This window comes from Hippoglossus stenolepis, chromosome 6 (genome assembly GCF_022539355.2).
Source record: "Hippoglossus stenolepis isolate QCI-W04-F060 chromosome 6, HSTE1.2, whole genome shotgun sequence".
Lineage (NCBI taxonomy): Eukaryota > Metazoa > Chordata > Actinopteri > Pleuronectiformes > Pleuronectidae > Hippoglossus > Hippoglossus stenolepis.
In genome coordinates, this window is record NC_061488.1 from 8,336,740 (window position 1) to 8,349,629 (window position 12,890).

The 12,890-nt window shown below is 43.2% G+C and overlaps 1 protein-coding gene across 5 annotated transcripts in view; it reads left to right on the forward strand.

Annotated features, from left to right (window-relative positions):
* LOC118110701 (protein bicaudal D homolog 2) overlaps positions 1-12,890 on the forward strand; it is a 44,340-nt gene that overhangs the window by 10,847 nt on the left and 20,603 nt on the right. For all 5 annotated transcript variants that reach the window (XR_004696985.2, XM_035158666.2, XM_035158667.2 and 2 more), the window contains exon 2: positions 7,233-7,445. Coding sequence is in view for 4 of the 5 variants with exons in the window: in XM_035158666.2 (XP_035014557.2) it covers positions 7,233-7,445 (213 nt within the window). In the remaining variant the exon portion in view is untranslated. The remainder of the gene's footprint in view (positions 1-7,232; positions 7,446-12,890) is intronic.

The following is a 12,890-nucleotide window of genomic DNA, read 5'->3' on the forward strand; positions in this document are numbered from 1 at the left end:
TGTTATGTGATATGAGCGAAGATAAAGAGCCCAGACTCCGGCCCAGAGGAGATGTGGTGGTGCCATATATCAAATCTATTGAGTTTCTGCTTTCCCTTGAGACACAGTTTTTTTTTCCTGTATTCTGGAGCAGATTTAGCAGCTGAACTGTAGAGACAATAAACACCCAGGGATAAACAGATTCCATCTTGTGATCGTCTCTAACCCAGGATGCCAGTTCATAGATTAAAGTCAGAGGGAAACTCTATTGCAGTACAGAGCACCCAAGGTTGAGTTTGGAAGCTAAATAGATAACAAATAGAAGAAGGTACAGAATATATATGTGAGCAGACACTGTGACTTTCATGGAGACAGATAGAGAAGACACAACAGTGGTTTGGCGAGATGAGCCAAGGTTTAGATGCATTTGTCCAATATCTTAGATTCCTTGACCCTGCCAGATTTCCCTCGAAAAAGTTACAAATGAGAAACGGGTGGGTATTGTTCTGCTGGCAGAGGAGGTACTCAAATTGATGTATGTGTAAAAGTTAGAGCTGCAATGGCAGAACAGGACTCCATCTCGGTTTTATTGTTATACACCCTGCTTCTGATTCAGGAACGCCCTCATCTGAAATCAGGCACAGGGGCAGTAGTATGCTTGCTTCTTCAGTTCAGTGTAAACAAGGGAAGGGGTCTTCTTAACACCAATAACATATTCTGTATTAACGGTGCTTTGGAAGTGAGAAACAAAAACAGTAACCCAAGTCAGGACAAACCTTCTCAGGAAACGCTTAAGCAAAATCTGCTTTTTCTGTAAATGTTGATCCACGTTTTGTTTTCAGGCTTACCTTGTGTTTCACCCCTGAGTGGAATGAAAATGACCGTTTCTGATTCTGCGTCATGTAAATCTGTCTCGACTATTATATATCACATACTCTGAAGGCTAAATAAACTGTGCTCAGATTCTAGTTCTTTATCTCTCTGCCAGGGGCATAATGACTGTTTTACCCTGTTATAACACAGGAGCCCGTTCATCTACACCCACAGTACAGAGCATTCAGGCTGACACAGACTTTTATGAAAGCAGAAGGCCGTCCACCTCTTGCATGTGTTTCACTTTTCTATAGAGTTTATATGTTTTCTCCGAGCTCCGGCCTTTGTCAACGTGTGATGAATACAGATAAGGCGCGTGTTTGAACATGAGGTCTCATCTGACCAGAGACCAACTTCATACAGAATCTCTAATTTGGACTTCTGATTAGTGGCCCTTGTGAAGCTGGAATTAAATATATATAGTTTTCCCTAGCCAGATCTGATGAAAGTACCAACTAATGCTAAATAACTACAGCCTGATGTAAGGAAGGAGAATTTATGTAGAGAGTTTTTATCACTGAGCTGCTGCAGCCGAATTAGGCACCTCCGATTTTTTTTGAAAAAGAGTTGACTTCTTTAGTGAGGCGTGTAAAGGGACCCACGAGTCTGATTAGTACATTGCTCATGTGTAGAAACTTTAATGTGTCTACCTTCGCCCAGTGGCTCCATCCCCTCTGGCATTTGCTTTGTGGTTGTGTTTTTTTTAGACGGTTTATGTCCTTCAGGTCTCGTGATGACAGTTTTGTATTCAGCCAGTCTACTTGAGGCAATAAACTTTATTTTCAAGAAAACACATCTTGTAAACTCACATGTGGGAGCGTTTCTCTCACCTTTTTGTTTTCCTATATTCCCTGTAAAGCGCTCCTTGCCTGCAGCGTGCAGCTCATGGCCTGTATGGTTGAAAACATTATAGTTGTATGCAGTGTTGGTGGAACCCCTTTGAGGCTTTGAACACTCGCCTCTTGCTCCTTTATCTCAGAGGAGAGAGCAAGTCTCGACAGTGCTGGCGCGCCAGGTGCTGCAGTATAGGTGACTGCAGGGCACAATGGGGAAAATTGGAAATGAGATGTGTGTGTATTTGTGTGTGAGAGGCTGTGAAATTGTCCAGGCCTGTGTGTGTATAATTGCCCAACGGCTCTATGCTATGCAAAGTGAATCAATGTGGCGATGTGCCAGGCAGCAGCTCATATCTATGCTTCGCTCATTCGCATTTCACTCGCCTTCTGTTCCCTTTTCTCCTTCTCTTCGGCACATATAACACCTTGCATGCATCCAACTGTTTGTTGCAATTTCTTCTTCGTCGTTTAATAGAATTACTCTACCAGAATAGTTAGTTGCTATTACTTCATTTCCCTGTTTGAGTGAAGAGAATCCCTGCTTGAAAAGTTTAAAGTTGCAGATGTGATTAGAAATAGTCAGAGGCGTAAACAGGGGAGATTTCAGACCAGTGGAGAGTTAATCATGATACCAGTGGATTTGTCTTTAGCATTTCCATCCCAGTTTCCACTGTAGAGTAAAGTCTGAAGTAAATAATTAGCTTGCCTGTTACACATCATGGTGAGTAGTATCAGATTTGGCATGACCTGCTCTAATCAGCAGCAGAGTGTAAATGTTAACTCAAACAACTATTCACTGCCACGTGAGGTGGGCAGCATTCCTCACAGAACCAAGCAGTTGGTGAAGTGAGGCTGTTCAGTGTAGAATACTGGGCCAGCCCTTAGTGCTAGGCCAAACACGTGCTGCTGGTTCGCCAGATGTCTATTCACCACATGCCCCAAGAGATCTGTTATTATAAAGAGTTGATCGTGGACAGCTAAATATAGAACCAAAGCTATTTGTCCCTTTAGTGTCGCAGCCTGTGCAGTGGCCTGCGAATGGTGACAGAGACAAAACGAGGGAGAAACGCAGCATGTATCTGCTTATCATCACAAACTGGGAGTCCACGTGAGCTGCGCTTCACGAGGCAAGAGAAGCCATTCAGCGTGTCTTCTTTTTCTTTCCGCTCCACCCCTCTTCCTCCGCAAGTCGCCCACAGTGACAACACTGACCTCCGGACTTGCTGCAACACTGCTTTGGAATCCAGGGTCAACTACTCACAAAATCAATCTACATGACTCAGTGTTGCATTGTTCAACACGCGTCATCACAGGATGTCTGTGTCATAAAAAGAAGACTGCTTAACTGTCTTAAAATCAGAGCATTCTGTTTTCTGCAAGACTTGTGAACCAGTCTCGTATCACAATTCAGCATCTCTTAGGGTATGTTATCTGGTTTTGCACCAAAGGCATGTTCTGTTGTGCATGTCAGGGCATGTCCTGACAGCATTATGGCCTGAAGTCAGTGTTGAGATGAGGGATGAGGGAAGATGAGGGAAGGCAGCTCACTGTGCTTTTTCATAATTATACTGTCTCGTAAAAGTTTAAAGTGTGTTTTATCTATGTAGATGACAAAAACATTCTCAATGGATTAGACTTTTATTATTTTCTCTTGTTTATTACTCACTGTCTTTATTATGGCATTTACTCTTCCCTGGATGTCGTCTCCAGCTTGTTTTTTATCTTTGCAAGTTTCATTTTGATAAATTTGTCATGATATTGGTCTGGAAACGGCTTTACAGTAAAATTAGTATAAGGCATGAATGAAAAGAGCAGCGTCTTTCAATCTGGCTCAGCAACAAAGACGTTTTTTGACTCCTCTGTTTCCATTTCTTTTTTTCCTGGCTGCCTCTTCTACTGGTCTCTTTTCAGCAAGCTTTACTTTTCTATTGGAGTCATGCTAAGAAACCACAGGGGGCTAAATGGAAACTTGAACAATGAGATGATTAGAACTACAGCAGAGATTGAGGAATAAAACCCAAATCCAGAATGCTGTTATGGGTTCTGCTCCGAATGCAGGACTTTTCAAAAGAACCCGCTCATATTGATTGAAATGCTCTTGGCCTCCTACTTAAATCCAGCCCAGCGTTCAGTTCATGTGTGGGTGAGTTAACTCGAATGTACCTATTGGATTTATTCTCCAATTCAGGGGGTCTGCAATAATCGGATCTCTTGAGACATCTCTCCCCGCTCGCTGTCCTCTCTTCTTGCCACAACAAACACTTTTCTTTGCCAGCGGAAGAGAAACTGAAAATAGAATTTTAGATTTGGTCGACTTCAGCTCCACATCACCTCTGAGACCAGCACTATTGATCTGTTTGTTGCTTGTCAGAGACCCAAAGCTCTTCCCCCCCTTGTGATCTTGACTCACCGGATTAAAGGAACATGCACAGTAGAATTCTGAGCGGGGGAAACCGGTGGGAACTCTGTGACCTATATATTCTCTCTGCTTTAATTTCCTATACCAAGTAAGGTGTTGACTATATGAGCCTTCAAAACCCAGTGTTTATATTTCCCCCGTTATTCACATCGCACAGAGGCCTCAGTCCTGATTTGTCTCACCTCAGCTCACTTTGAAGTCTGTGGTCAGATTAGAGGACAATGCAGTGATATCACCACACTGCGTTCGAAACACATACACAAATATAGTCTTTGTTAAAGCCTTTCCTGTCAAAGAATGCACTGTTGTGGCAACATTTGTTTTGCAGAAAGATAATCCCCACAGAAAGGTAATTAAATTTAACACCCTGAGTGTAAAATAAGTCCCATTACCAGAGGAACCAGTGTTTTGATATCGACTCTACCTAAGATCTCATAGCAACAGGCTCCTTCCTTAAGTTAGCCTGCGTTCGTGCACCCTCGCAGCGTCTCTATTTACACTTGTGAAGTTTCCATGCAATAATCAGGCAATTAGGCCGTTCACAGCCTCTGTTATGGTTCCAGCAATGTAGGGGAGGCTGAGGATAAAAAGGCGAAGTAAGATCTGAGGGGGCTCGTCTCATTGTATCAACTCCTCCGTCACATCATGCTTTGATCACAGTGATTATGTGCTGTGATCTCCACATGGCGGCTTGGAGTACAAAGTCCAGCCCAGCATGGTGCCTAACCTCAGTCCATAATGTATGCACTCATCTGGAATCAGAAACTGGCTTCCGCACAGGGATAAATCTCTGAAATGATCCACTTCTCCTTACGTAGCATCATAATGTTTTGCTGTAATCGTCCGTGAGGAAAATCTATGAGGAAATGCAGTCCAGACAGCGTGCTAAAGACTAAAGACCTACCTTTGATTAGCTTTACAAGGGATTAATAATCCACGCTCACATGTCCAATGTAAAAAAAGCAACATATGCCAAGCTAAAGATGAATTATAAATTGGGTAGGCGGCTCACTGTGAGATTATAGGCCTGCGGTCGCGTGCGGCCCCAATTTACTCTCCCCTAAAAGTAGCCTAAAGCCACGCTTGGGGAGCTGAGATTAAAGACCTGGGGTCAGTGGGTTTGGGTTGCAGGGGCTTCTACTTTTTGTTTGAAGGACAGGCCTCTTTGATTGGATTGATTGGAGTCCCTCCGATATCCACCATGCACCAAGATTATGATGATGGGATTCCCCTCATTTCTGATTGGGTTAATCCTGCTTCTTGACTTTCTAATCAAATTTAGCCTGCTGCTGATTGATGCTGTGAATTTTTTTTAATTAATTTTTATTTTTTAAAGCGAGAGGAAATAGAGGGCAAGGTATGAGGAACACTCTTATCAGAGGTTACTGGCATTAGTTGTTTATTGACAGACACGTGTCAGGAAAGACCCGATCTGATTACTTAAGCACCTCCCAGTGGTTAGAGCACTGGGATTACAAGTTTTTATATTTTGAGGATGATTGAGGTGTATGTTTACATCTCTGTGTCATAGAGCTGCAACTAACAGTTTTATATTTATGTTTTTATAATAAATTTATCAGAATTCTTTTATTTTCCTTAATTTATTGTGAAAAAGCAATGTATAGCCTTATATACATACATCTTCATATTGCTTCCAAAACTCAAAGATGGGCATCATTGGACTAGAAAGTTACTTACATTATTAACCATTCATCAAAAATGTTTCTGAATAATCATCTCTCATTCAACTTAACAACTCATTTCAGCTTTAGTGTTGGGCCTCAATAGGTATTTGATCTAACTTTGGCAGTAATGTGTCTGTTTATAAAGAGGTTTGCTCTTAGAAAGATGAGGTTCCTTATGCTACATCTCATTTCAAACTGCCGTTGTGTCTAAATGAAGCCTCTGAGTGAGAGTTAATCTGTTCACCGTCGTTATCTTTCTGCTTTGACTGTCATCTTTCCTCGAATATGAGAGGTATCCTAACTACCATGCACGAGACATGATGTCAGGCACTCCTGTAACCCAGTAAACTAGTTTTGCACGTTTGCATATTCGTCTTAAGCCGCGCAAGTAGGTCAGTTGGAGTGATACAAATTTCCAGATTTTCCTTTCTATAAAGGAATTACTGGGATTAATACGATACCCAGTCAAACAGTAAATCCTACCGCAGCCGCGTCACGTGCAGATGTAAGAGGGTAGCAGGTCAGAGAGGAGAGACAGTGCAGCGCAGATTTAATCCAGCGCCTCAGGTGATTTCAGATAACTTGCTGCGCTCGAGCTGCGAGCATCGGCGTGAATCAGAGTTTCCATCGGATCCCTGGTGGTTACAGGATTGGAAATAAAATCTGTAATCAGTGGCATGATTATTTTGAGATGGGAGAGAGTGGCCTAACCTATATTCTGCTGCAGTATATTCTTCTCTCTCGCTTCCTCTGTGTGTCTCCGTCTACATTTGTTGTGACTGCCTTGCAGGCCATTGACAAATTAAGGTCAAAAATTACAGCAGCACTAATAATAGGGATACATCCTTTCATATTCCACACTCAAACTCCACCTTTCACAGCCTTTCAACAGCGTATATTCCCTTACAGAAGTTAGAAGCTGCAGCCTATGGCACCCCTGACTATTTAATCTTCATGAACTTCATCCCCGTCGTGCAATCTGTAAAAATCAAATAGTGTCTGGTGCCCTTCCCTTGCTCTGCTGTGATCCCTGAGGTATTAAGAGCATTATAATACGGGCTTCCCGTGATCACCCGGACACGTCCATTTGCTCTACTTTTCCTGTTTCATTCTCCCATCTGTGGAGTCACTGCAGAGCACGTGCAGGGGACGCCAACATCCTGTGGGTCAGGGAGGGAGAGATGGTGGGGGTTAGAACGGGGTAAGACGGGATGTTGCAACCCAGATGGAGCCTTACTGATAATGCAGACAAGTTTTTTTTTTTTAGCCCAAGCCCCCATCTTAACCACAGGAGACAAGATCAGTGTATCACTTTAAAGGAGTTTTTGTCACTTTAGTCTTGATATTCAGCATTTGAATCATCTGATTTACATTATATTGCTTGTGTGGCCATTGAAAGCTATTAACCAATGCACATTATGTTCTTCATTGTATCTTTAGGCCTTTGGACAAGCATACTCCAACCACAGGAAGGTGGCAGCAGACGGGGAGAGCCGCGAGGAGTCTCTAATCCAGGAGTCGGCGTGTAAGGAGGCCTACTACGAGCAGAGGGTCCAGGAGCTGCAGACCGAGCTCCGCCAGGCACGCAACATCCTCACCAACACCCAGTCTGAGAATGAACGTCTGGTCACCATCTCCCAAGAGATGAGAGAGGTAAGAGAATGAGACCCAGAACCAGAAACACATAGATTTGTTTTCTGCGCCAAGTTGTGAAAGGATTTAAAATGTAAGATTTCAAAAAGGATGCCAACACTGCATGTAGGATATTGGAAGCGTCTACACGAAAGGGCCTGGTAAATGCGCTTCAAAGATTATTCCTGTTCATCAGAAGACATCAGTACTTTGAAAATGAACTCACTTCAGAGTTTAAGAGGTGTGCTGTGTCTTGTGCTCTTGTTTGCCTGTAGCTTCTGAGAACAACAGGTTTGTTCATGCTATCGTGTGTTTTTTTAGGTCTGTGGCTCCTGAAAACCTGACAAAAGCTCATTTTACTCAGGCAATAGTTTTGGGACTGTACTCTGTCTCGTGGTTCGTTTAAATAATACAAACATGGAATGGGGGCGATGTTGTTCTGCCCTTTAGCCTGCAGCAGAGGTTCACATCTGAATCTGGAACACCGGCATGCTATCTAACATCAGACACGGGAGCAGCATTATGTAAAAAATAATATATAAAGTAAAATAGTGGGATCTCAAGATATTCTTCACGGATCTAACTTAGGCACTGTGTTGAGCCGAGAAGGAAACCAAGCAATACTTTACTTTTATTTGTTTGCTGGGTGCAAAGATGCTTCAAATGAAGAGGAATGACTCATCCTTGTCCTCAGACTGTGGTGCGAAAGTCCTGAATAAAGTAATAACTGCACCTACATTCATCCACCACAGGTTCAGTGTTGCTGTTCAAGCCTTTATTATCTAGGGTGATTGAAAAGTCAGCACCTGCTGTGTTGACATGTTAAGACGAGACTAATAACTGTAGGACAGATACCTGGCTGATTAAAGCAACACCTTGCCTTCAAGCCTAATGTGATGTTCCTCACAGCTTATTGTGATGGAGGGTGGAGTCATAATCACACGGAAAGAGGAAAAACACTAAGACCATGGGAATGTTTTCATTTAGCAAAAGACAATATCGTGCGTATGCGTATTGGCTGGATTAGTATCTTAAGTTCGGGTGAACCTGTCCCTCAAGTTGTGACATTAGTGACAAAAACACTCCACCTCAGACAAGCCCTGTTCTGTTCTGTTTGACTGAAGCACAACTTCATCCACGCCAACCCACACCCTTTACATATGTCAGTATTTTGGTGACAACTGTCATAATGCAAACCTCTGTTGTCTGCGCCCCACTTTGGACAATGTCTGACCTCGCTCGCTGCTGCCATTTACATATACTCACAGCTAATTGACCTCATTAGAAGAGACACGAGTGAAGTGCAGAGTGTGGGTCGAGCGTCTTTGCCAGTGGCCAGGCAGGCAGCGGGTTGCGTGAGGGAACTTGTGATGAGGAGATTTGGAGATTGAATTAACAGCAGCAGTGGCACAAGTTGAAATCACGCTGACTGGGGGATGTACGGAGCTCTGAGGACGCCGGCTACGACACAAATACTGAGAGACATGAAGAGGTGGGAAAGAAAAGATGAACACGGTCTGACAAGGGAGCGAAGGGAGCCTCTCACCTTTGATGCACAGGTCTATGCTCCCTTGACAGCAGAGTAAAGGCTGGAATAATAAAGAGGGGGAGCGATTGAAGTAGTAACTTGTTTGAAGGTTAGGATTATATTAAGAGAGAAGGAGCAGACCAGACTAATGCTAGATTTAACTTCATTTGACACTCTCAGCTCCACGTAGCTGCGTGATACACCACATATCAGAATTTCTCTCTATCTTGATTGTTGCATCACATCTGTATTTTGTGCAGGAATTCTTTGGTGCCAACACTTTAGTAACTGCATCTTGGTGTTCAGTCAGATCAGTTTTGCTATATTCATTCTATACCCACGTCTCCACTCAAAAACCTTTTTACTAATCAAGAAAAGTCGTATATTATTCTGGATTCTGCCTCTTTCTTGGCCCCTGTTCCCTCCCCTCTGTATAATGCTCCTGCTGTGCAGTACTTAAACCCATCAGTACTGCAAATCTTGCCGTGTTTGTGCACGGCAGATTTAGCTGAGTCTTCTGTTTTGCAGGTCAAGTTGGTAATTCCAGTGTAATTGGGGAAAGGGGGACGAAAGGTCCTTCCCCCCCTCCTGAGTGAGTCTTTGGGCTTACAGCTGCAGGAGTGAGTGCTGTGTTCTGAGTCACTGCTTGAAACAGATGTCAGCGGCATTTCTTACTGAGATTAGTGAAACAGGCTTGAAGACATGTCCCTCACAACAACTTAAGTTCCGGAAAGCTCCAAATTCCACTATAATTAGGTCAGCTGCTGCTCAGCCCTGAATCCAAGTTGGTTTTAGTTTGGCTTTATGGAAGCCAAATATCACCAGACATGTTTTGGAAATGGAACACAAGTTGATTGCTTTTGACAAGACATGATGCTTCCTTAATCTCTCAACTGCGGTTATGTACATATATATATACTTATATATTTATGTTTGTGTGTGTGTGTCAGTGTTTCCCTGATCTACAGCTTTACTGGTGTAAGTGGGCATTTCACTGGTGGCCTGAATGATGGCCTTTCTGCAGGTGCCAGTCTCATAAATACCCTGCATGGTCGTTGCCAGCTGTAATTGGCTGAATAAACGATGCCGGAGTGTAAATCACCCCGTGTATGGGAGATAATGACACCCTTCTAATGGTACTTCTGTGGGTGCTAGGAGGAGCGTGTGTGGCAGGCAAACGGAGGGAGCCTGGGCACTGAGGCTGGCATTGTGACCAGACTGACGGGCCTGAAAGAGGTCTTTGTCTCCAGGGATTCAAATTAGCCCAAAAGCTCAGGCTGGGAGAGGAGGGAGGAGGAGAATGAGGGACTAGGAGACGACGAGAGCGGTGGAAGAGGAAGAGAAGAAGGCTGACAGTCCGTTAAAGAAGGAGAGAAGCTTAATGAGAGTAAATTCAACACCCGCGGTGGATGATTGTGCTGTTTTTCTGGGGCAGCATTGTAAAACATATTGAGTCAGGAGATTGAATGACTTAATTTCATCACGGAATGCAACTGACAGTTGGGCTGTAACTGTTGCCTTTTGTGCTCGGCCCTGCATATTTACAAGGTTCCTCCATAAAATAATGATTTGTTTAGCTTGAGAGCTTTAACAGCAGCACTATAGCTGTTAGTGCTGGCAACTCAATCAGAAGAAAATGGCGTAATTCCGCAGATATGGAAGCTTCACTTGGTGTGAAATGGCTTTTGTCTCTGAACACAGATCAGTTCATTCACAACCATTTAGTTACATCATTTCAGCTGGTTAAATATGTCATGTTTAAAACCTGCCGGGCTGTTTCTCGTGCCAGAGACTCGAATGTTCGCCCCCGAGCACTGATAAGACGTATTTCACTGCTATGGTGCAGTCTACAGGATTAAACCTCCACACAGAGCCTGTAACATTGTAAGGAGGCGCACTCTAATAGGCGTGACTTCATTAAATTCAATCTCCTGTCTGGAGAGGAATGTGCCCACAGTGATGGCTGCCATTATCCTCACAGAATGGGGATTCCCATTGATCGATGGTTTATCCAGCAAAGCCGAAGATAGAAATGCTGAGAAATGTTATTTGTGTACTTTAGTCAGGCTATTTACACAAATATAAAAAAAAAAGGAATGTGTTTCCGACTCCGCATCAGGACACGATTCATTGCTGTACTTCCTTTGTAGATTTAAATCGTCAGTGCAGTGCCCGTTCTCAACCTGCCTGTTTGAAATGGGATGTTTGGTTTGCCTGTGGTGATGCTGGTTGCGGCTTTCTTTCTGAAACTGTAAAAGTGACCTCCAGAAATTGAGTTGCGCCAGGTAAAGACTGGCTGCGGGACCCTGAAGCTGCACCACTGCTGCCGCACAAGTTCGGTGAAACCTGTCAGTATGTAAAACCTTGACCTGGAGAATCAGTTGTCGTTGCTGTTGTCAGAAGTTGATCGCCTGTTAATTCAAAGTTCATAAAAATTTAACGTATTGTGTGTACTGCACTTTCTTGTACCCCTAACAATACACAAGTGTAAAGCTGACGAGACGAACAGTTTGTCAGATATGTTTTCCACATGCAGACAGCTGGAATTGTTAGATCTACATTCAGGATGCAGTGTTGACACAGTAACTGACTCATCCTTCATTTGCTCAGACCATTTAATGCTCACAGGCACTTTAATTATCGGCTTGTGGTTTTTGTCCATCACCATGATGTCGTAGCCATTCACATTCCGCCTCATTGACAAAGTGGCTGCAGCTTGATTGAAGTGCTGCTTCGATTGGTTGGATTAAAACACCTGAGAGAGAAATGGGGGAGAGGGAAGGTGTCTGTATTGATGGGATGAGTTTAAAAGGTTAAAAGGGAGGCAGAGGGTTTAAGCTCATTGTGAGGAAGGCCATTGTTGTTATTGCATCCAGGAGAAATTGGAGTGCACGGCTGCAGTTTTTCAGTGATGAAGCAGTAGATCAGATGGACGTGAGGGCAGGATTTCAGTTGTCACTGCAGCGCTGATGCTTCACCTTGATCATTGAAAGGTCAGAGTTGAGTGGTAAGAAGATCCAACCTCTTTCTTCTTCTCTCTTATTATCGTCTGATGTGAGGGTAATGTAACAGGAGTCCTCCGGGGCTCTGGGGTGTTGGTGTCGAGGACGTTATTATTTCTTGTGACATTAATGCAGAGACAGATCACCTCCTGTCCTGTGGGAGTCGGGGGGGAAGGGAGCAGTGTGGAGAGACAAGTGGAGAAAAGTCTCGAAGGAAGAGGACTAACTGAAATGACCAAGGAATACAATGAGCAGAGGAAGAGAAGAGGTGTGAAAAAATATTATACATGCACCGTCGGTTTAAATTTTTACGGGAGAAATTGGTACTGCTGGTGTTACAGATGTTACACTGTGACCTTCTCTAAACCGTCCAGATGTTATCTGCTTTATCTGCACCCAGCATCACCCGATCTCTCACTTCGGCTATTTTTAGCCCTTAAGAGTGTGAGTCGCTCAAATACATATAAAGGGATTTTCCATTTATTCCTAATAATGTTTATCTCTTTTGTATCAGCTTAAACAAAGCTCTAAAAAATGTGCCGTTCTTAATTTAAGCCCCTGGCTCGACGGTCACAGCACCAAAGAGGTTTTCTATGCCCGATCAATAAATCCTAATAAATCAAGAACACACACGCAAACAGGCCTGCACACTAGAGCCTGACCGATGTGGATTTCTGGCGGCCGATACCAAGGGAATGAAACATTTCCTACACCGATATATTAGTCGATATGTAAATAAAATAGATAAACTCTAATTCCTAACCTAACCTTATGACATAGAGATTTAACTGAGGCTAGATATTTTACAGTTTAACAATAAACTTTAGACATATAGAACTTAAATTTAGAAAAGAAACATATTTTTATGAAAAATATAAACCCAAATCTTTTCTTCATTATTTATTCTGTAAAACACAACGTTTTTTGTTTCACTGC